The 25039-nt window shown below is 49.4% G+C and overlaps 1 protein-coding gene across 1 annotated transcript in view; it reads right to left on the bottom strand.

Annotated features, from left to right (window-relative positions):
* LOC140392264 (uncharacterized) overlaps positions 1–25039 on the bottom strand; it is a 166779-nt gene that overhangs the window by 119871 nt on the left and 21869 nt on the right. Inside the window, exons 9-24 of the mRNA XM_072477580.1 lie at positions 22621–22773; positions 21653–21805; positions 20789–20947; positions 18791–18988; positions 17339–17518; positions 17018–17176; positions 16708–16863; positions 16465–16614; positions 15082–15234; positions 14540–14692; positions 11668–11823; positions 10358–10510; positions 8984–9145; positions 7446–7601; positions 3646–3801; positions 2769–2924 (exon numbers count right to left, since the gene is read on the bottom strand). Of these exons, the coding sequence (XP_072333681.1) occupies positions 2769–2924; positions 3646–3801; positions 7446–7601; positions 8984–9145; positions 10358–10510; positions 11668–11823; positions 14540–14692; positions 15082–15234; positions 16465–16614; positions 16708–16863; positions 17018–17176; positions 17339–17518; positions 18791–18988; positions 20789–20947; positions 21653–21805; positions 22621–22773 (2553 nt within the window). The remainder of the gene's footprint in view (positions 1–2768; positions 2925–3645; positions 3802–7445; positions 7602–8983; positions 9146–10357; positions 10511–11667; positions 11824–14539; positions 14693–15081; positions 15235–16464; positions 16615–16707; positions 16864–17017; positions 17177–17338; positions 17519–18790; positions 18989–20788; positions 20948–21652; positions 21806–22620; positions 22774–25039) is intronic.

The following is a 25039-nucleotide window of genomic DNA, read 5'->3' as shown; positions in this document are numbered from 1 at the left end:
TGGCCGCCACCCTCAACCAGGCAGGCAGGCCCGTGGCTTTCTTTCCCCGCACACTCCATGCCTCCGAAAATCGGCACTCCTCTGACGAGAAGGAGGCCCAAGCCAGTGGAAGCTGTGCGGCGTTGGAGGCATTACCTGGACGGCAGGAGATTCACTCTCCTCACTGACCAACGGTCGGTTGCTTTCATCTTTAATACTACACAGCGGGGCAAGATCATAAATGACAAGATCTTGAGGTGGAGGATCGAGCTCTCCACCTGTAACTATGAGATCTTGTATCCCTTTGGGGAAACTCAATGAGCCCCCTGATGCCCTATCCCACGTTACATGTGCCAGCGCACAGGTGGACCGACTCCGGGCTCTCCACTATGACCTCTGCCACCCGGGGGTCACCCGGTTCTTCCATTCTGTCAAGGCCCGCAACCTGCCCTCCTCCATTGAGGAGGTCAGGACCGTCACCAGAGACTGCCAGGTCTGCGCAGAGTGCAAGCGCACTTCTACCGGCCGGATACAGCACACCTGGTGAACGCCTCCCGCCCCTTTGAATGCCTCAGCATGGACTTGAAAGGGCCCCTCCCCTCCACCGACCGCAACGTGTACTTCCTCAACGTTATTGATGAGTACTCACGGTTCCCCTTCGCCATCCCATGCCCCGACATGACTTCTGCCATGGTAATTAAAGCCCTGCACAGCATCTTCACTCTGTTCGGTTTCCCCAACTACATCCACAGCGATTGAGGGTCCCCTTTCATGAGCGATGAGCTGCGTCAGTTCCTGCTCAGCAAGTGCATCGCCTCGAGCAGGTCGACCAGCTACAAACCCTGGGGGAACGGGCAGGTGTAGAGGGAGAACGGGACGGTCTGGAAGGCCGTCCTGCTGGCCCTGTGGTCTCAAAATCTCCCGGTCTCCCACTAGCAGGAGGTCCTCCGCGACGAACTCCACTCCATCCGATCGCTCCTCTGCACCGTGACTAATGAGACCCCTCACGAACGTGTGTTTGCCTTCCCCAGGAAGTCCACCTCTGGGGTCTCGCTCCCAACATGGCTGACAGTTCCTGGACCCGTCCTCCTCTGGAAGCATGTGCGGAGCCATAAAACGGACCCTCTGGTGGTCAAGAAAGTCCACCTCCAACATGCAAGCGCGCAGTACGCCAACGTGGCACACCCCGACGGGCGCCAAGACACAGTCTCCCTCCGAGACCTGGCACCAGCTGAGTCCCCACCCACGACCCTTGACCTGACACCGCTCCTCCCCACCCGGGTTGCCTCATTCACCCCTGCGCCACTCACCCTCCCTCCAGCGAACCTCACCGCAGCCCCCACCCCAGCAGGATCCGTCCTCCCATTGGATCCACTCAGGGGTGACGGAGACGAGGACAACACGCTCCTAGAGTCGCAGGTGACCAGGTCGGCGCCCACATCACCACCAGGACTGGGGCGATCGCGGCGGAAAGCCAAAGCCCCGACAGACTTAATTTGTAATGTTCCTGCCACCCCCACCAGATTATTTTTTTTAAACAGGGGGTGAATGTTGTAACCACCAGTTGTGTTATATTGTATGAATTACGGGACTGCCCGTATGTTACAGGTACGACGGTAAATAAAGGGTGTCCTCTCCTGCGCTGCAGCTATTCTGGTTCCAGCTACAGGAGGCACAACATCTTGTTCAATAAAGTCTCGATTGTTCCACCATTCTCGTCTCGTGGTAATTACGGTACATCACATCAAACTGCATGACTTAATTGCGAAAGTTTATATACACTATATCAAATTATCTGCGGCCCAGAAATCATAACAAAAACCCATTAGTCTTTTCTTTGTATCAAAAAAGCAGGACCTGAAATAACAAATCTCACTTTTATGACATCTTAATTGCACATTCTGCAGCCACAGTGTCTGTCTTTATTGTTTTCAGGACTCTTAAAACATGTCACTGCAGCACATATACATAGACCCTACCCCAGACTCTCGAAATCATTACTGCATCAGCGCATATCATATATATATTAATTTCATACATTCATCACAGTGGGAAGCTGAAATACGTATTGTTCAATCTGACACCACACATTAGACTCAATGGACAGGGAGCAGGAGCAGAAATCCGGCATGATTCACCCCCTCCCAAAACCAGGGATCATTAGACTGGAATTAGTGCAGGGACATGGGCTGACTCACACCTCACCCAAACACAGGGGACACTGGGCAGGATTCAGGAGCAGGAACCCTGGGTCACTCGACAGGGATCAGGATCGGGAACTGGGATTATTCTCTCCTCTCCATAACCAAGTGGCCTCTGGACAGGAATCATGAGCAGAAACCCAGGCTGATTGACTCAACCTCCCTAATTGAGAAGTCACTGGAGAGGGATCAGGAGCAGGAACCCAGGACGATTCACCCCCTTCCTGCCCCAGGTGTTATTGGACAGGGATCAGGAGCAGGAACCCGGGACGATTCACCCCCTCCCTAACCCAGGTATTATTGGACAGGGATCAGGAGCTGGAAACCGGGAAGATTCACCCCCTCCCTAACCCAGGTATTATTGGACAGGGATCAGGAGCTGGAAACCGGGAAGATTCACCCCCTCCCTAACCCAGGTATTATTGGACAGGGATCAGGAGCAGGAACCCGGGAAGATTCACCCCCTCCCTAAGCCAGGTATTATTGGACAGGGAGCAGGAGCAGGAACCCGGGTTAATTCACTCAATACTCTAACCTATGTTGACGGGACAGGGGTCAGTGTACAGTGGGTGGGGACGATTCTCTCACCTCCTGTGAAACACTTGGGGATACATTTCTTGCCGCAGCCAGCATCACAACAAGTGTGGAAAGCATCACAATCCTTGTTGTCTTCACATGAATCTCCGGTACTCATCTGGCAGAAGATGGAAAGTCTGTCCTCAGTGGGGCACTGATCCGTTGGTTCTGAAGAGCAAAGGAGGAATTCACATTGATCCTGTGTCTTTCCCCACATCAGGGACATTTCAAAACGCTCTGTGTCAATGGTTCACTTTTCTTCAAAGTGTGGCAATGTTACAATCTGGGAGATGTTATGGGTAACGCACGCACAGCAAGATCCTACAATTAGCTTATGAGGTCAAGGCCCAGTTCTGTCTGAATCATGGAATGTTCCCAGCACAGAAGGCCACTTGGCCCATCGAGCTCATTCTAGCCCTCCACAGGAGCAGTCCAGTTGGTTCTACCCCACCCTGCCAACACCCTTCCCTGTACCCCAGCATTTCCTCCGTTCTGCCCTCATTAATGACAAGCAGGGATTGTGGGCCTGGATAATGTGCTCACGGTCTGACAGTCCCAGCCCTTTTCAACACAGCCGAGAATATGTGACTCACACTCCGATTTGCCTAGATGTTAGTCAGAGAACCATTCGACTACGTAAAGGGCTCTCTAACACATCAGACTTCAATTGGACCCATGCTTTTGCTCCTCAGCCTCTTTGAACAAAGGCCAACCAATCGTACCCTCCATTGACTGGGCCGACACACCTCCCACACAGCCTCCTATCACGGAGTTATTAGGCTGACACTGCAGCCTCCAATGAGTGCACTGAGGCTGACCAATACCCCACTAATTTTGTTCCATGTGACGACCCAGGTTACCATTCTCCGACTCTTGCATGCGCACTTACTTTTTGCAAGGCACTCTGGCACACATCTCGGCCCACACTCCGTCTTACAGCATGATGCCCAGTGCCCACAGGAATCATTATCCTCACAGGGAGCAGTGAAGTTCATCTTGCACACGTAATGCAGTCTGGATGAATGTGGACATGTCCCTCCGTGACCTGTAGGGAAGACACAGATTGACATCACTCACTGATACTCCTGACCAACAGACACCATTCAATGCTCAATGTCCCACAACCACAGCACGGGGTTCGATACAGAGTAAAGCTCCGTCTTGACTGTTCTCAACAAACACTCTCAGGACAGGTACAAAGAACAAATAGGAACAGGCCCTTCGGCCCTCCAAACCCGTGCCGACAAATGCTGCCCGTCTAAACTAAAATCTTCTACACTTCCTGGGTCCGTATCCCTTTATTCCCATCCTATTCATGTATTTGTCAAGATGCTCCTTAAATGTCACTATCATCCCTGCTTCCACCACCTCCACCGGCAGTGAGTTCCAGGCACCCACTACCATCTGTGTAAAAAAACTTGCCTCGTACATCTCCTCTAACCTTGTCCCACGTACCTTAAACCTCTTCCCCAAAGCTCCCTTTGAAATGTCCCCATCAAACACCCGCAGGGCAGTTCCAGCATGAAGTAAGTTTCAGAGCAAATGTCCCTCCACACTGTCCCCATCAAACATTCCCAAGACAGGTCCTGCAAGAGGTTAGATACAGAGCAAAGCTCCCTCCACACTGTCCCCGTCATACACTCCGATAACAGGTACGGCACAAGATTAGATACAGAGTAAAGTTCTCTCTGCAGTGTCCCCATCAAACAATCGAAGGACAGGTACAGCACAGGGTTAGATAGAATGTAAAGCAAAAAGTGCAGAGGATACCGGAAGTCTGCAGAAGGATTTGGATAGGTTAGGTGAATGGGCTAGGGTCTGGCAGATGGAATTCAATGTTGCCAAGTGTGAGGCTATCCATTTTGGGAGGAATAACAGCAGAATGGATCATTATTTAAACGGTAAGATGTTAAAACATGCTGCTGTGCAGAGGGACCTGGGTGTGCTGGTGCAGGAGTCGCAAAAAGTTGGTGTGCAGGTGCAACAAGTGATTAAGAAGGCTAATCGAGTTTTGTCTTTCATTGCTAGAGGGATGGAGTTCAAGACTCGGGAGGTTATGCTGCAATTGTATAAGGTTTTGGTGAGGCCACATCTGGAGTATTGTGTTCAGTTTTGGTCTCCTTACCCGAGAAAGGACATATTGGCACTGGAGGGAGTGCAGAGGAGATTCACTAGGTTGATCCCAGAGTTGAGGGGATTAGATTATGACGAGAGGTTGAGTAGACTGGGACTGTACTCATCGGAGTTTAGAAGGATGCGGGGGGGATCTTATTGAAACATATAAAATTATGAAGGGAATAGATAGGATAGATGCGGGCAAGTTGTTTCCACTGGTCGGGGAAAGCAGAACTAGGGGGGCATAGCCTCAAAATAAGGGGAAGTAGATTTAGGACCGAGATTGGGAGGAACGTCTTCACCCAAAGGGCTGTGAATCTCTGGAATTCCTTGTCCAGTGAAGCAGTTGAGGCTCCTTCTTTAAACATTTTTAAGAAAAAGATAGATACCTTTCCAAAGAACAAAAGGGATTCGGGGATATGGTGTACAGGCCGGAGAGTGGAGCTGAGTCCACAAAGATCAGCCATGATCTCATTGAATGGCGGAGCAGGCTCGAGGGGCCAGATGGCCTACTCCTGTTCCTAGTTCTTATCTTCTTATATAAATCTGCCTCTGAACTGTCCCCAGCAAACACTCCCAGGACAGGGACATTGCAGCGTTAAATACAGAGTAAAGATGCCTCTATACTATCCACATCAAGACTCGGCTATCTCTCTCCAGAAAAGCTGATGTGAACCGTGAAGGATTTGGTCAGAACAGAACTGACTCCATTTTGAACATCACAGAAATACGTAGACACCATTTGTATTTGGAGATCTTTAGATGTATCCTTCTCTTAGATTCGAGACACTCATTTAAGAAGTCTTAAATTACATGGATTCCTGACCGACAGAGGTAGGGTGTTTAGTCATGAGTATCCGAACATACGTTTAGACGTATCCGAACATCGCGCATTAGAAAGTAACTGAAATCCCGTCTAAATGTTTGAGACAAAGAAATGTAACCTTGCCTCGTGAGAGCTACTCGGACTCTTAACAGAGAAACAGATTTCCCTCTTTTGGTGGCTGAGCCTGATATCAGCTTGTAAGATAGTCTCTTCAGATCCGGAATACCTAAACACTTGCAATAACTGAAATAATTGTGCATTAAGGTGTGATGGGGGGGGTGGGGAGGAACAGAATCACAGATGCCCATTGCATGCTTGCCTATCTTATAATGGATACAAACAAACTGTTACTTTAATGAGACTTTGGAACAGTATGTGAGCAGTTCGGAATGGTACAATTCTTTAGATCATTATTATCCAATACTTTATATTCACTGAAATATAATGGGACTGCTTTAGAATGTCACATTATAAACTGTGACTATTGTTACACACTTACCTTGTGTATTCACTCTGTATTGTAGCCATGTATTTGTAGTATACTCACACAATATAAACGCAAGTATAACTTGTATTATAATTTTGTTATACCAGTATTATAAAATCATAGAATCCCTATAGTGCCTAAGGAGGTCATTCGGCCCATCGAGTCTGAACCGACCAACTGAAAGAGCACCCTACAGAGGCCTACTCCGCCGGCTTATCTCCTTTATCCCAACTAATCTTTAGACACTAAGGGGCAATTTAGCGTGGCCAATCCTCCTACCCTGCACATCTTTGGACTGTGGGAAGAAACAGAAGCACTGGAGGAAACCCACACAGGCACGGAGAGAATGTGCAAACTCCACAGCGACAGAGACATTTGTTTTGTTCATAATGGACCGTGTAGAGGTGTTACTACATGCCATAGTCATGTGACCTCTGCCATGAAGCATAGGCCTCGTGACAGCCATGTAACACTCAGCTCAAAAAAGACATTGCACTCGAAACACTATCGTCTTTGAAGTCGTAACATCACGTTGCCAAAAGGAGTATTCTGTAAAAATATGAATGTGTCCGATTACATCTGTTGTCTTAAAAGTAAAAAGGCCGAGTGCAGCTTTCAAGGCTGCTGTGAAACTGGCTGGAGCCTCATAGTGAGCTAAGTGATAAGGGCAGGAATACAGGCTGCTGGTGCCAGCCTGTTACAGAGGGGGTGGCAGCCATTAATCCATCCTCTGTTGGATGAAGGTGCCTCAGGCTAGCTAATTCCTGCATGACCTGTTACCAATTCTAAAGTCACAAGAGGAGACATCCCAAAAACTCAGGATGATAATGTCATCAAATACTTATTGGTGGAAAACAAGGATACCGAATGGTGGGGGTATGGGAGTATGGGAGGTAAGGTACAATGGGGCAAAGAGTGTAAAAAGCCGATGAACAGAATTCAATGCATGATCCTTGTTTACTTTTTCGAGTCTAACAGCCGACTGTCTCCCTCTCTCTCTCTCTCTAGAAATCCTGTTGTGAGTTCTATCCCTCGCTCCCTCTCTCTCTCTATCTCTCCAGAATGCCTGTGTGAGTGCTCTCTCTCTCCAGAAGGCCTGTGAGTGCAGTATTGGGCCAGGTGCTCTAATTGATCGTGCACGAGCCGAGGGTGTCTTAACATCATCAAAGACTCCCAGGACATGACAGCATAAGGTTACATAGAGTAAATCTCGAGGTAACAGAGACAGGCAGGTGAGGTTTGGACAGCCCATATTCCTTACCTTGAAAGTTGAGGTTCATCACACATCTGTTCCCACATCCAGCCTCACAACATCTCTGCCAAATATCACAATCATCATCGCTGGAACATCGATTTCCCAGTTTCATCTGACAAATGGGAGTGAGTCGTGATTCTGCTGGGCATTCAAAGACCTCCTCTGTAGACACAAGAACATTTTGAGAGTCAAATTGAACTGGTTCTGGAGAGAGACAATGGTCGCAGCATATGGAATAGGAGGAGGAAGAGGCCATTCGGCCCCTCCAATCTGCTCCGCCATTCAATAAGATTCATCACGGAAGAAAAGCTTAACCCCAATAATCCTGCCTGATCTATATTTCACTTGACTCCATTCAGTGTCCAAACATCAATCCATCTCAGTCATTCATATACTCAACAACTGAGCAATTCTCGCTGTGATGAATGTATACATTTCAGATGTATTGTATTCTAAGTATTTGGTGAAGGGATAAAAGCCAACATCACAGTATGTTCGAATGTTAGACTGCTGCAGTCATGGTTTTAAAAGAATATTGGTTTGAAAGACAAGGGGCGAGATTCTCCGACCCCCCGCCGGGTCGGAGAATCGCCGGGGGCTGGCGTGAATCCTGCTGTTGCCGAATTCTCCACCACCGGATATTCGGCGGGGGCGGGAATCGCGCCGCGCCGGTTGGCGGGCCCCCCCCGCTATTCTCCGGCCCGAATGGGCCGAAGTCCCGCCGCTAAAATGCCTGTCCCGCTGGCGTGGATAAAACCAGAGATCGCCCCAGAGATCTCTTTCTCAAAGAATAACTGGAAAGCAAGTATCCTTCTGACCAATTGGTATTTAGGGTGGATTGAGAGCTGGGATAGTCTATTTCCCTGTTGTTTAAGTGGGAATAAAGATAGCAAGTAAGGGTATTGTATTTCAATGTGTTGAGTAGTGTTGTTTTGGGGGTAATTGTGAACTATTTTTGGGTGTGGTGATAAAGATTATAATATTTTGACAGTAATATAGTTTTGTTTTAAAATACCAAACCCCTATTTCTTTGTACAATCGTCCCTGCAACAATGTATCCTTTCCTCACAGTCTCACCAAATAAAATAAACGATTGTTTTTTTCCAGTATCACAGTCATTGTTGGGATATGGTCTGGGATCGTAATCTGCGTCTCTGGATCGAGAATTGCACAGATTACCAACCCTCTCACCCCTGTCACAATCCTCTCTGCACTCTACAGCAACCATTTTTCCCCTTATATTGACTCTCATGCAACTGTCCTCACTCATGCGTCCTCCCTTCTTTCTCACGAGTTCTCTCTGCTTGCTCAGGAACACTCCCCCCTGTCTCACGTGCCCTCTCTCCTCTATCATCTGCCCTCTTTCACACGTCATCTCCCCTCTCCCAAATTCCATCTCCCCTTTTCCATGTGCCCTCTCTACTCTCATACTATCACTGACCTGCTAAACTCCATCTTCTCTCACTCACCCTGTCCCCTCGAAGTCACCCTCTCCCCTCTCACAAACTCTACTCTTTTACAGACCCTCCCGGTCTTCTTCTCACCCTTCTTGTGGAAGGTGTAGACACATCGTTTCCCACAGTCTCCGACTTGACAACACTTCTTCCAGCCTGTGCAATCATCGTCTCTCTCACACTTCTCCGCCTCCCCCTTGTCACAGATGTGTTGCGTCGTGGAAGGTTCTGGACATTCCCTGTCACGCTTCCCTGTTTTAAAAACGAGAATGCAATGAGAGGCAGGTTTCGCAAATCAGCAACTAAAATACCAAGACTGTTAGAGATTCCAGGGACAGGGAGCGAGGGCAACATTCCAAGGAGGGATTTGAAAACAAGGATGATGATTCTAAATCTGAGGAAACCAGACCAATGGAATATTGTCTTTAATTTCCAGAGGAATCAAATTAAAAGGAGTGAAGTTTTGCTCCAGTTGTACAGGAACAATGAGACTGCGTCTGGAGCACTGGGCATGGTGTTGGTCTCCATACTAAAGAAATTACTTAAATTATATTCAGAGCCATTCAGAGAGGGCTGGCTTGACTGATTCCTGGGATGGAGGGAGGATTAGCTTATGAAGAAAGGGTGAGCAGTTTTGGTCTGTCTCCATTAGATTCAGATAAATACAAGATCTTGATGGGGCCGGTCAGGGTGGATGCTGGGATGATGTTGCCCCCTCATGGGGAAAGACTGTGACTGGACGACTGGAGATGAGGAGAATTTCATTCTCTGCGTGGGGTGCGAGGCTGTAGAATTTACTTCTGCAGAAAGCAGCACAGGCTGGGTCATTGAATGTATTCATGGTCGAGTTAAATAGAGTTTTGATTGACAAGGGACTCAAAGGGTATGGGCGGGGTAGACAGGAAGGTGAAGCTGAGGCCACAATGAGATCAGCCATGATCTGATCGAATGGTGGAGAAAGCTCCTGGATCCAAACTGAACTCAGCAGCTCCAGCTGGGAATTGAAAAAGTATTTATTCTTGAATGGGTTGTCGGCATTAATTGCCCATCCCTAATTGCCCTAAGGTGGTGGTGAGAAATTCTCTACAATACAACTGAGTGCTTAGACGGCAGGGAACACTCAACCACATTGCTATGGATCACATGGAGGCCAGATGAGATAAGTATGGCAGATGTCCGTCTCTGAAGGATGTTAGTGAACCAGATGTGTTTTTATGATAATCAATGATAGTTATATGGTAACCTTTACTGAGATTAGTTTTAGATTCCAGATTTATGAATTTGATTCAAATTCCACCAGTTGCCATGGAGGAATTAAAACCTATTTTCCCTAAGCATTCTTCTGGGTCTCTGGATTAAGAGTGCAGCGACGTTACCGTTATGTCACCACCTCCCCCGATGTATAAACTGGAACTATTCAACATGAGGTGTCTGCAGGCTGCCTGGACAGTTTGTCCCTCTTACCATGTCTGGAAGCGCGATGGACACATCTTTTCCCACAGCCAGCATCGCAGCAGGTTAACCACAGATCACAGTCATCATTATCCTCACATTCCTTTCCGTAATTTACATCACACATGGGTCGCAGGCGGCTGGGAGCTGGGCAGCTGCCATTCTCTGTAAGGAAACAACAAGCAGATTGGTTCAAATATCTACTCAAATCTCAGGTTCCTTTTCTGCAGGTGGACAGAAGGTATATGGAGTGAATCTCAATTGTAACATTCAAATATTCCCAGGGAAGCTCCAACAAAGGGTTACATACAGAGTGAAGCTCCCTCTGCAGTGCCCCCATCAAACACTCCCAGGACAGGTACAGCACGGGGTTAGATACAGAGTAAAGCTCCCTCTACACTGCCCCCATCATACACTCCCAGGACAGGTACAGCACGGGGTTAGATACAGAGTAAGGCTCATTCTACACTGTAATGACTCCCCAGTCCCCCCACACTATAATGAATTCTCTGTCCCCCCACACTGTAATGAATTCTCAGTCCCTCCATTCTGTAATGACTCCTGACTCCCGGCACACTGATGAATTCTCACTCCCCCCACACTGAAACAAATTCTCAAACCCACCACACTGTAATGAATTCTCAGTCGCCCCACACTGCAATGATTCCTCAATCTCCCCCACACTGTAATGATTCCTCAATCTCCCCCGCACTGTCGCGACTCCTTACTCCCCCCACTCTGTAGCGACTGCTCACTCCCCCCCACACAGTAATGATTCCTCAATCTCCCCGTCACTGTAATGACACCTCACTCCCCCCACACTGTAATGAATCCTCAATCTACCCCACAATGAAATAACTCGTTACTCTTCCCAATCATGAATCCTCACTCCCCCCACACAGTAATGATTCCTCAATCTCCCCCACACTGTAATGACACCTCACTCCCCTCACACTGTAATGATGCCTCACTCCCCTCACACTGTAATGATGCCTCACTCCCCCCACACTGTAATGACTCCTCACGCACCCCCACACTGTAATGAATCCTCACTTCCCCCCCACACTGTAATCAATCCTCAGTTCTCCCACACTGTAATGATGCCTCACTCCCCCCAGACTGTAATCAATCCTCACTCACCGACATTGTAATGAATTCTCATCTCCCCCATACTGCAATGACTCCTGACTTCCCCCAAACTGCAATGACCCCTCACTCCCCCCACACTGTAATGGCTCAACACTTTCCCCACACTGTAATGAATTCTCTGTTCCCCCCACACTGTAATGACTCCTCATTATCCACTCTGTGGAATTCCTCACCTCCTTTGAAGAACTTGAAGACACATCTCTTTCCACAGCCAGCATCGCAGCACATCTGCCAATGGTCACAGTCCACATCTTCCTCACATTCATCTCCGAGCTTCAAGCTGCAAACTTTGCTCAGTGAGCTGCTGGCTGGACACTGATCGCTCTCTTCTTTACAGGAAGTCAGAAAGAGATCATTAAAGCACACAGGATCCTGGCTCTTTATAAACACAGGTACAAAGTACAAAGCTAATGATTCCTCCTCAACCATTTTATAAATCACTGCTTCAGCCTGAACTGGAAGGTTGTGTTCAAATCTCTGCTGCCCACTTTTGGAAGGATGTCAAGGCCTTTGAGATACTGAAGAGCAGGAGAGAGACAAATTGGACAATTCTTTCAAAGACCTGGAACAGACATGAAGGTCAGAATGGTCTCTTTCTGTGCTGTCCGCTCAGGTTCAATCGAGCTTTTCTTTGTGTCGACAATCGAGGAGATATTCGGGTGAGGTGACCTAAAGCTTAGTCAAGGAACTCAGTTTATAAGGAGTTTGTTAAAGGAGTTGAGAGCTGCAGAGGCAGTTAAGGAGGGAATTCAGGGGCGGCACACCGCACAGTGGTTAGCACTGCTGCCTACAGCTCTGAGGACCCAGGTTCGAATCCCGGCCCTGGGTCACTATCTATGGGGAGTTTGCACATTCTCCCCGTGTCTGCGTGGGTTTCGCCCCCAGAACCCAAAGATGTGCAGGTTAGGAGGATTGGCCACGCTAAATTGCCCCCTAATTGGAAAAAAATAATTGGGCACCCTAAATTTATGAAGAAACTATATTATTGAAAAAGGAGGGAATTCCAGAATTCAGGACCCAGGCAACTTAAGGTGTGCCTGAAAATGTTGGAGAAAGTGCAGGACAACAAGTAGACGATTATAGGTGAACCATTCTCAATATCCACGGAGGGTGTCCTTGGGTGAAGTGGAGAGAGGTAGTGGACAATTCTGGCCTAATATAACACGTGACCAATCAGTTAAAGGGGCTGGAGCATGTGACCAGATACAGGACATTTCATCAGGTGAACAATGAGACACAGGGTAACAGACCATATGACCAATCAGACACAGGTCTCTGGATAATGTCACCAATCAGACACAAGGCCACAGACAAAGAACAAAGAACAAGACAGCAGAGGAACAGGCCCTTCGGCCCTATAAACCTGTACCGATCATAATACCAAACTTTGCCAAAACCTTCAGCACTTTCTTGTGCTGTATCCCTCTATACCCATCCTATACATGTGTTTGCCAAGATGCCTTTTGAACGCCGGTAATGTATCTGCTTCCACAACCTCCCCTGGCAACACGTTCCAGGTACTCGCCACCCTCTGCGTAAAAAACCTGCCTCGCACATCTCCTCTAAACTTTGCCCCATGGACCTTAAACCTATGCCCCCTGGTGAATGACTCCTCCACCCTGGGACAGAGTGCCTGCCCATCCACTCTATCCATGCCCCTCATAATCCTGTAGACCTCTTTATCAGGTCACCTCTCAACCTCCGTCTTTCTAATGAAAACAGTCCGTGTCTATTCAGCCTCTCCACATACCTAACACCCTCCCGACCAGGCAATATCCTGGTAAACCTCCTCTGCAGCCTCTCCAAAGCCTCCACATCCTTCTGGAAGCAGGCGACCAGAAATGTGGGCAGGATTCCAAGTGCGACCGTACCAAGGATCTATACAACTGTAGCATGACATGTCAGTTTTTATACTCGATGCCCCACCCAATGAAGGCAAGCATTCCGTACGGAATGAGCTTTCTTGACTACCCTGTCCACTTGTGTTGCCACTTTCAAAAATCTGTGGACCCGCATGCCCAGATCTCTCTGACTTTCTATATTCCTCAGGCTTTTTGCCATTTACGGTATATTCTCCGTGTGTTAGACCTACCAAAATGCATTACCTCACATTTGTCCGGATTAAACTCCATTTGCCATGTTTCTGCCCAAGTGGCCAACCTATCTGGGAGTGACCATGTGACCAATCAGACACGGGGCTCTGGATCATGCAACCAATCAGACAAATGCCCTGGGTCAAATGGCCGATTAGACACAAGGCATTTATCAGACTTCCGATAAGACAGAGGAGCTTGGATCATGTGACCAATCAGACCCAATTCTCTGTATCATGTGGCCAATCAGACATGGGGATAACGGTTAAGTGACCAATCACACACAGGATCCTGGGTTAAGTGACCAATCACACACTGCATTCTGTACCATGTGGCCAACAAGACACAGGTCCCTGGATTATCTGACCTATCACACACAGTGCTCTGTACCATGAGGGGGCTGATGTAGCTCAGTTCACTGGACAGCTGGTTTATGATGCAAAGCAAGGCCAGCAGTGCGGGTTCAATTGCTGTATTGGATCAGGTTACTCGTGAAGGCCTGGCTTTTCAATCCTGCCCCTCACCTGAGGTGTCCTCCGGTTAAATCACCACCTGCCAGATCTCCCCCTCAAAGGAGTAAGCAGCCTATGGCCATCTGGGATGATGGTGACTTTTACCTTACCTCCGTATCTTGTGGCCAATCAGACGCACGGCCCTGGGTTAAGTGGTGAATCAGGCACAGGGCCCTGGGTTATGTGACCAATCAGACACACAGTCGCTGGTCATGTTGCCAATCAGTCACAGGACCCTGGAATTTGTGAGCAATTAGACACAAGGTCCTGTTTTATGTGACCAATCACACAGAGTCCTGGAGCTTGGTATTGTGTCGTACACAGGGGACTGTATCCTGTGGCCTGTTCCTTTGGACAGATCCTGGGGCTCTCTTCTGTTATTGTTTGTTAGTCAAAGTTAAATTGTGTTGTGAACTGAGTTTTTGGTGGATTGTCCTTACTGTGCCAGCTGGAGTAGACACACTTCTTCCCACAGCCGATATCACAGCACTGCTTCCAGGAACTGCAGCCCTCATCATCATTACAAGATTCACTCGAGTTGCTGGCACAGATCCTCCTCGCTCGGTGCGAGTCAGGACATTCATCTCCTTCATCTGCATGAGAAAATGTTGTAAGTTAAAGGTGGAGGGAGATACACACAGCAAAAGAGAGTACTGAGGGAATACTGCACTGTCTGAGGATCAATACTGAGAGTGTATCACACAGTCAGAGCACCATACCGAAGGAATGCTGCACTGTTTCACACTCTATTCATCAGTACGTCTCATTTTGTCTTGATCACAGCATTCTTGTGTCTCACCCTCACATTTTCTGTTTCTCTCTCCTCTTTGTCAGTGTGTCTCGCTCTCTCTCTCTCTGTCACTGGAACTCTCTCTTGTTTGCTTCGTGTCAATTTCTCTCATTCTGCTTCAACCTATCTCTGCGTCTCTCTTCCTCGTTCACTTTCTTCCTTATCCCCTCTCGCTGCCGTTTCCTTGCTTACCATCATCCATGAAGCTGGTAATACAGATTTTCCCACATTTGGTGTCACAACAGGTCTGCCAAGCGTCGCAATCATCATCTCCGCTGCACTGGTCTCCAAGTTTCAGATCACACATTGGGGTGAGACGGTGGGGCGATGGACAGGTATCATCCCCTGGAACACAGAAATCGGTGATCAATCAGGAAAACCTCACTTGCCAGATCTGCCCGAGTGGAGTCACAATGGGCTGGATTGTCCGCCCCGACACGCCACTTTTCAGCCTCGACCCGCCCGCAGGATTCTCTGTTACGCCGCCCAGTCAACGGGGTTTCCCATTGTGGGGCAGCCCCACGCCGTCGGGAAACCCCCGGGCACCGGCAAATCGGAGAATCACGCCGGCGGAGAATCCCACCCTCCTTCTCTGGAGACCTCCATAAATGAGGAATTACAGAGATTGTCTGTAATCGATGGTCGAGCTCAGGTCACCCATTATGGAGAGATCCCTCAGGAGAATCCAAACAAAGTGGTTTCCTTCAGGAACCCATTAATGATGAATGAAGTCACACATCTTTAATTGGAGTCAGGGGTGAAACAGCTCGGCAACAGGTTCCATCGCCAGTCTGATGAATGTAGAAATGTTTCTATACATTGTATTTTCTGTCTTTTGCAGTAATATTATTAAGAACACTGGTTTAAATTACAAGCAGTGTGTCTCCTAAAACTGTAACTAAGAAATCATATAAGGCGAGGGAATCATTTATTCAAACCACTTTGTTGGTCACAGATAAGTCTAATAGAATGGTGTTTATATTTTGGCCAGTTCCGTGGGATACAGATAATTTGAGGGACAGTATTTAGTCCAACTAGTCTGGTACTGGGTCATCTTAATGGATTACGGATAATGTCATTAATTGGAGGAGCCAGATCTGACTGGAGTTTGAAGTCTGCGATAATATTTTAAGTGGAACAGCGGTTTGTCATGGGATTTGAGTCTGAGAAGACAGAAGGATTTTTTGGTTGTTCCTGAAAAGGGTCTTTCTCTCTCTCTTTAAAAGTCTGCACAGATAAGCAAGTAACCTGTCTTGTTAACTTTATTTGTAAGTGGCATTTGATCTGGATTGGGTTGCTCAATTGAAGTTTGTGACCGGTTTACATAGTAAGTTAAAGATTTTCTTTTATTTAAGAATTATTTAAGTGTTAATTCTGCACACTCCTACACATGCACACTCCTACACACGCACACTCCTACACACGCACACTCCTACACACGCACACTCCTACACACGCACACTCCTACACACGCACATTCCCACTTGCACACTCGCACACTCCATTCCCAGCTTGTGATGAACTCAGAGCGCCATGAACAGACTCTGATCACCTCAAACCCTTTGAACCACTCACGGGACATGAAGAAGCGAGGAACACATCTCTTTCCACACTCGGCATCACAGCACGAGGACCAGGCCAAGCAGTCAGCGTCACTCTCACACACATCTCCGAGCTTCAGTTCACAGAAGTTGTCCAATCGGCTGGAAGCAGGACACTGGATAGCTGGAAGACACAAATTTCAAACACTCCATCAAAGACTGACGGGACAGTGACAGCGTGTGGGTAAATACAGAGGAAAGCTGAGTGATTTCTTACATCTGGTCAGGAACTTGGGGACACATCTGTTTCCACAGCTGGAATTGCAGCAAGTCTGCCAACCATCACAGTCGCTGTCATTGTGACACTGGGTGTTGAAGCTCATTGTGCAGATGTGAGTCAGTCGAGAAGATTCTGGGCATCTCCGGTCACCACCTGTAGAGTGGACAGTGATACATGGCTCAGTTTGATGTGTCTAATCTGGACGTCGCTTCCCACTCACCCCACTGGCTCTCCCGGGCCCCTCGTGACCTCCATCTCTATTGAGCAGGATCTAGGAGGGGAGCGAATGTCTCGATCGGTTACTTACCCTTGCCGTGGAATACATGGACACACCGTCTGCCACAGGTGGTGTTACAGCAGGTCTGCCAGGCAAAACAATCGTCGTCATCTTCACACAGCTCCCCATACCTCAGCTCACACATTGTGGACAGGCGGTGTGGGGCAGGGCAGTCCCCTGCTGTCAGATCTGGAGAAAGGAGAGACAAAAATGAGAATTGGGTGGGAGCGAGGATCTCAGTACATCAGCATTCTGCATTATCAGTCCCAGTCAGCTGGGACTGTCTTTTCATTCATCTTTGTTGAGACGCAGTTGATACTTTGCTGCGTCCGGTTGGCCATGTGCTCTTACCTGAGAATTTCGGACTGTGCTGCTGTCCCATGAAGGAGTGGACACATCTGCTGCCACAGGGAGTCTTGCAACACTGCATCCACTTGCCACAATCCTCCTCATCCTGACAGGGCTGACTGTGGTTCATCCTGCACACACGATCCAGACTGGATGCATCAGGACACTTCTTGGCAGTCCAATCTAAGAAACCATAAGATTGGTTAAGGCTGGAGACAGCTGAGATGGGGACAGACATAGAGAGAGCGACGGATAGAGAGACAAAGCGAGAGAGACAAAGAGTTAGACAGAGACACAGAGAGAGGGACAGAGAGTCAGAGAGGGAGAGAGAGAGAGGGAGAGAGAGAGAGAGAGAGAGGGGGGGACAGAGAGACTGCTTGAGAGAGAAAGAGACAGCTGGAGTGAAAGACGGAGGAGAAATTTAGAGAGAACAGGAGAGAGGGAAGGAGAAGGAGAAGAAAAGAGAGAGATGGAGAGAGACAAAAAGATAGACCGGAAAAGCGAGAGTGTGTCAGAGTTTGAGAGACAATGGGTGAGAAAGAGAGTGAGAGAGATGAAGAGACAGTCAAAGGGAGAGAAAAAGAGCGACGACCTGGACAAAGAGAGAGAGAGCGAGAGACGAAACCTGAGAGACAAAGAGAGAGAGACACAGATCGAAAGACAAAGAGAGAGAGACAGACAGAGAGAGAGAGAAGAAGGGAAAGAGGGAGAGATAGCTCAAAGAAAGAGAGAGGTAGATAGAGAGATAGAGTGTGGGACAGAGAGTGATAGAGAGAGAGCGATGGTGTGAGAGAGACAAAGAGAGGTCCGGAGAGAAAGAACGAGAGTAAGCGACAGAGAGCCAGAAAGAGAGATGGAGATTGACGAAGAGAGACAAGGAGAGAGAGAGACAAAGAGCGAGTCAGAGAGCGAGACAGAGAGGGTGGGAGACAGAGAGAGGAAGACAGTCAAAGAAATAGAGACAGGGAGAAATACACAGGGTAGAACGACACAGGAAGAGAAAGACAGACAGGATGGGAGAGAGAGAGAGAGATAGATTGACAAGGAGAGAGAGAGACAGAGAGGGAGAGACAGAGGGAGAGAAACAGAGAGAGAGAAACAGAGAGAAGAACGACACAGCGAGAAAGTGGGACAGAGAATGGTTGGAGAGAGAGAGAGAGAGAGAGAGAGAGAGAGAGACAGAGACTGGACCAGAAAGGGAATCTAATGGATTGAAAGAGAGAACGATGAGGGAGAGAAGAGAGAGAGGGACAGGGAAGAGGCAGAGCAACAGATAGAGACTGACAAAGAGCGAAAAAGTGATAGAAAGAGAGACACAAAGACAGATGGACCGAGACTGAGAGAATTATAAACAGAGAGAGAGACAGAGGCAGACGTAGAAAGAGAGGGATAGATGTTGAGAGATATCGTGAGAGACAAAGATACAGATGCGACCCACTGCAGACTTGTACAGACCTGTTGATGATCTGTTCGTTTTGGACCAGGAACCTCCCCAATTGGATTTCCCAAAGGATGATGGGACACATCGTTTCTGACAGCCAGCATCACAGCAACTTTGGGAACCATTGCAATCTCCATCCGACTCACACACCTTCCCGAAGGTGCTGTTACACACGCGGGCCAGATACTCTGGACGAGGACATTGCCCATCATCTATGTGGGAGAGAGAGACATGCACAATCCAGCATCACCGAGACACAGAGTAAAGCTCCCTCTGCACAGTCGCATCACACAGTCCCAGGACAGGTACAGCATAGGGTTTGATAAAGAGGAAAACTCCCTCTACACTGTCCCCGTCAAACAGGTATCGCCATGGGGTTTAGATACAAAGAAAAGTTCTCTCTACACTGTCTCCATCAAACACTCCCAGGATAGGTACAGTGCGGGAGTAGATAGAGAGTAAAACTCCCTCTACTCTGTCCCCATCAAACACTCCCAGGAGAAGTATCTTACTGGGTTTAGATGCTGAGTGAAGCTTCCCCTCCACTGTCCCAATCAAGCACTCTCAGGTTCGAGATACAACGGGCTCAGATACAGAGGGCACGATGTAACGGACGAATCACGCCCGGCACCAATCCAAGTGAGCCGGGTAGATTGTGGGGGGGTCCGCAATCGGGAACTGTGCCAGGTGCCGATCAGGCTCCGAGAAACCAATAATTACCAGTTAGGGCCAATCTCCATCACATTAACAGGAGGAGCACCCTATCTAACAGCCTCCCATCATCTAATTGGTTCCCCAGCGAGCTGTCACACAGGTGCTGATTCGTGGACCAGGCGTCACAGCAGCTGGGGGAGGGGGGGCGGTTCCCCGGCCCATTGGAGGCCCCTGGGTGGTCAGGGATTAGGCAGCGTGGACCTTGGCCCTGCCGCTGGAATGTTCTCACCTTGGCACTGCCAGGCTTGCACCTTGGAACTGCCACACAGGCATTGCCAAGATGTCTGGGTGGCACCACCAAGCCGGTAGGGGCATGCTCATGGTACTAGGGTGGCAGTGCCAGAGTGCCAGGATGGCACTGCCAATGGTCAGGGACTGACAGAGGCTGTGCGCATGAGGGAGAGTTGAGGGGGTGTGTGAAGTGTGGGCACGGGGTTGTGCAGGGTGGGCATGAAGTAGCCTCTGAAAGATGGGTTGGGTGACGGGTGGGGTCTGGAAGGGGAGCTGGAAAGGTTCGCGGGAAGACCTGAGAAAGTGGGCCCCTCAGTGACCCCGTAGCAGGATGCCATTACTCGGGGAGTGGGGGGATGCAATGCAAATGTTTGAGTAGGTGGCATTCCCTATGGGTGGGGAACCCACAATCCCACCTCGGGACCGAAGCACTTTTCAAAATGGTGGCCCGATCTCGGAGGAGCCAGTCTGACCAGTGGATTCAACTCCACAGTGATGAAAATAATTCTACTTGTGGGCTAAACCCGTAGGAAACACCCCAGGCCCCAAAAAAGTGATTAACTGTGTTTAGATAGGAGGAATTCAAAGGCAGAATTGCCAGCAAAACCCACAACACAAACACTTTGAAACTTTTCTATTAGATCGTGCACAGAGTAAAGTTCCCTCGACACTGTCGCCATCAAACACTCCCAGGACAGGTACAGCACGGGGTTAGATACAGAGTAAAGCTCCCTCTAAACTGTCCTCATCAAACATCCCCAGGACAGGTACATCACGGGGTTAGATACAGAGTAAAGCTCCCTCGACACTGTCCCCACCGAACACTTCCAGAACAGGTAGAGCACGGGGTTAGATACGGAGTAAAGCTCCCTCTACACTGTCCCAGGGCACGGGGTTAGGTACAGAGCAAAGCTCCCTCTACACTGTCCCCATCAAACACACACAGGACAGGTACAGCACGGCATTAGATACAGAGAAAAGCTCCCTCTGCACTAACCCATCAAACACTGGCAGGCTACAAAAAGTACCGGTTAGACCATGGAGTGAAGCTCAGCCACGTGACTCACCTCCTCTGAAAAAGCTGTAGACACACCTGGTCCCACAAGGAGTAAAGCAGCACGTCTGAAATTTGCCGCAGTCACTCTCACTGCTACACGCCTTCCCCATGGTCGAATTACACACATAGCTCAGTTGACTGGGGCTGAAGCACTCTCCCGGTTTGTCACCTACAAGGACAGCAATTGGGTACAAGGGTCAGTTTGCACAGGAGGGACAAGTGGGGCAGGTTTCCCCATGGGAATTCTCTCAGTGTTTTCAGTCCTTCGGAGTTTCTGATAGGCATTGGATTCATGGTCCCAGTTTCCCCGGCACCCTGGGTCATGAGTCTAGCGTCTTTCATACTGAACTGTGAAGCCATTCATAGTCACGCCTGAGGCAGCACAGTGGAACAGAGGTTAGCACTGCTTCTCACATTGCCAGGGTGCTGGGATCGATTCTGGCTTTGGGTGACTGTGGGGTGTGGGCTTATGTCCAGTGCTCTTTCGGAGAGTCATTGCAAACACGATAGGCCGAATGGCCTCCTTCTGCACTGTAGGGGTTCAATGGAAATAGGTGCCTCTGCCCTCTACTGGGGTTTATCAGTCTCTGTCCTCTGCAGTCTCGTGTCCATCAGTCTCTGTTCTCTGCAGTCTCGTGTCCATCAGTCTCGGTCCTCTGCAGTCTCGTGTCCATCTGTCTCTGTCCTCTGCAGTCTCGTGTCCATCAGTCTCTGTCCTCTGCAGTCTCGTGTCCATCAGTCTCTGACCTCTGCAGTCTGGGGACCAATGGACTCCTCCCTACCAGTCTTGGGTCTATAGGAATCTATCTCCATGTGGTTGTTGCCTATTTCCCCCAGTTTATTGTCACAGTCACTCTCTCCGACCCGGGCTCACCTTGTGTGAATGAGTAGAGACATTTCTTGCCACATCCAATGTCACAACACTGTTGATAAGCGCGACAATCATCATCATCCTCACAAGACTGAGTCACGTTTTTCTTGCAGAGAGACAACACTTTGGAAACTTCTGGACATTTCTTTGGCAAAACTAAATAACGTAAAAATCTAAATCAGTCAAATGTCAGAGGACATCTCATAAAAATCTCCAAACCTCAATTACAGAGTAAATTAAGGTGAACAGTGCCCCCATCATACCCTCCCACGAGATGTGCGGCAAGGGGTTAGACACAGAGTAAAGCTCCCTCTACACTGTCCCCGTCAAACACTCCTAGGACAGGTACAGCACGGGGTTAGATACTGTGCAAAGCTCCCTCTGCACTCTTCCCAAACTTACAGTCCCAGGTCAGGAACATCACAATGTTACATATGAGTAAAGCTCCATCTGCACAGTTCCCATCAAACACTCCCCGGGCTGGAACACAACGGGTTTTGATACACAGTGGAGCTCCATTATCATAGATTATCATAGAATTTACAGTGCAGAAGGAGGCCATTCGGCCCATCGCGTCTGCACCGGCTCTTGGTAAGAGCACCCTACCTAAGGTCAACACCTCCACCCTATCCCCATAATCCAGTAACCCCACCCAATACTAAGGGCAATTTTGGACACTAAGGGCAATTTATCAAAGCCAATCCACCTAACCTGCACATCTTTGGACTGTGGGAAGAAACCGGAGCACCCGTAGGAAACCCACGCACACACTGGGAGGATGTGCAGACTCCGCACAGACAGTGACCCAAGCCGGAATCGAACCTGGGACCCTGGAGCTGTGAAGCAATTGTGCTATCCACAATGCTACCGTGCTCCATGTTCACTGTCACATTCAATCTTGGCCCTTCCTGCTCAGTCTGTGTGGGATTCTCCCATGAGAGCGTGTCTGCTGCTCTGTAACTGATGCTCACATTTGTTGATGAATGTTGGGACACATTTCGCCCCACAGCTGGTTTTGCAGCACATCTGCCAGATGTCACATTGGGTGTTGTTGCTGCAATCATTCCCTAGTGTCATGTCACACATCATTGTGAGTCTCCTGGAAACTGGGCACGTTCCATTCACTGAAAGATAAGAGGAGACAGAATCACACCACAGTCATCACATCAGTGTGGGACCCTCCCAACCCCAAGAGCACTGGGAACTAGATCCTGCTCTGTGGCTCCTCTCACCAGTGAACTTAACACACTGTCTGTGCCAGAGCTTTGGTCACTCTGATCTCCAGAGGGCAGACTAACAGTCACACAAAATATCTGATTGTGGTATTACAAACACCGGACCAGACCCCGACGTTTTCTCGGATACCAGACAGAAATCCCAATTTGTTTTTTAAAAATTTGTAACACGTAAAGGAAAGATATTTCGCTCCAGGAGTGATTCCGTATAAAAGGGTGTGCTTTCCTGCGCTGCAGTCATTCTGGTTCCAGCTGCAGGAGGCACAACACCCTCTTCAATAAAGCCTCGATTGTTCCACCATTCTCGTCTCGTGGTAATTGACGGTACATCAATTTATTGAACGGGATTTTAAAAGATGGACCCGTCACGCAGCCAATGTCACGTCCACCTCCGACCATTGGCTAGCCTGCTTCGAAGGCTATGTCTGAGCAAACCACTGAAGAACCCTCGGACTCGCAGAAGCTCCAAATCCTCTACTCACGGGTGAACATAAAACATTACAGGCCCTTCGGTCGTCGATGTTGCGCCGACCTGTGAAACCACTCGAAAGCCCATCTACACTATTCCCTTATCGTCCATATGTCTATCCAATGACCATTTGAATGCCCTTAGTGTTGGCGAGTCCACTACTGTTGCAGGCAGGGCATTCCACGCCCTTACTACTCTCGTGCTAGACATCACCATCCGAGGAAGAAGGCTCTCACTGTCCACCCTATCCAATCCTCTGATCATCTTGTATCCCTCAATTAAGCCCTGACATTTTTCCCCTCATCCGGGATGCGCCCACCTACTCCGAAGCGATGACGATCCTGAAGGGACATTACGTTAAACCGGTGAATCAAGTGTACGCCAGGCACCTCCTGGCCACGAGACAGCGACTCCCCGGGGTGACTCTGGACGATTTCTTATGGGCCCTACAGATCCTCGGTAGGAACTGTGACTGCCGGGCAATTTCAGCAGTCCAACACACCAAACGTTTAATTAGAGACGCACGTCACGGGCATGATGTCTACGTACGTCCGCCAGCAACTATTGGAAGGGCTCGATCTTGCGGGGACTAGGCAGCTTGCTAATTCATTAGAAGTGGCCACCCGTAACCTGCAGTCCTACACCCCCAAATGCGCGGCACCCTCGTGAGACACACCAGCTGCCGACTCCAGCTCACCGCAAGCTTGCGCCTCGCGGCACCCAGCCAACTCTGGAGAGCCCGTGTTACTTTGGTGGACAAAGCAAGCACCCCAGACAGCGCTGCCCGGCGCGGAGCGCGTCCTGCAACGGGTGTGGGAAGAAAGGGCACAATGTTTCCGTTTGCCAGGCCTGGTCGGTCGCCGCCATTTCCAGGCCCGGCATTTCTACACTCCCCACGTGCGGCCCGTGGGCACCGCCATCTTCCCCACCGCAAACCACGGGCGGCCCGTGCACGCCGCCATCTTTGATGCCGCCCACAATGTGCGCCCCATGGGCGCTGCCATCTTCGGCGCCAATTTGGACAGCGCAGGACCCCTGCTCGTCTGGCTGTTCACCGCCAACTGCCTCTGCCAATCACCCCGGGACCTCCAAGCATCTTCCGCAGCTCGCCTCCATCACCCTGGATCAGTGTCGGCCCCGCAACCGCGCGACTGCTACGACAACGGTGAAGATCAACGGGCACGAGACGACCTGCCTCTATGACTCTGGGAGCACAGAAAGTTTCATCCACCCCACTACGTTAAGGCGCTGCTCCCTCCCGGTGCACCCCATCACCCAGAAAATCTCCCTGGCCTCCGGATCCCATTCCGTTGAAATCCAGGGGTACTATATCGCGACCCTCTCCGTCCAGGGTGTAGAGTTCAGCAACTTCCGGCTCTACGTCCTCCCCCACCTCTACGCTGCCCTGTTGCTCGGCCTGGATTTTCAGGGCCATCTCCAAAGCCTCACTTTGAAATTCGGCGGACCCCTGCCCCCCCTCACCGTCTGCGGCCTCATGACCCTTACGGTCGATCCACATTTCCTGTTTGCAAACCTCACTCCGGACTGCAAATCCATCGCCACTAGGAGCCGACGGTACAGTGCCCAGGACAGGACCTTCATCAGGTCTGAGGTCCAACGGCTTCTGCGGGAGGGGATCATTAAGGCCAGCAACAGCCCCTGGAGAGCTCAAGTAGTGATAGTGAA

This window comes from Scyliorhinus torazame, chromosome 16, assembly GCF_047496885.1.
Source record: "Scyliorhinus torazame isolate Kashiwa2021f chromosome 16, sScyTor2.1, whole genome shotgun sequence".
NCBI classification, from domain to species: Eukaryota; Metazoa; Chordata; class Chondrichthyes; order Carcharhiniformes; family Scyliorhinidae; genus Scyliorhinus; species Scyliorhinus torazame.
Note: the sequence above shows the minus strand (reverse complement) of the source record. Positions and strands in the feature narration are given on the sequence as shown.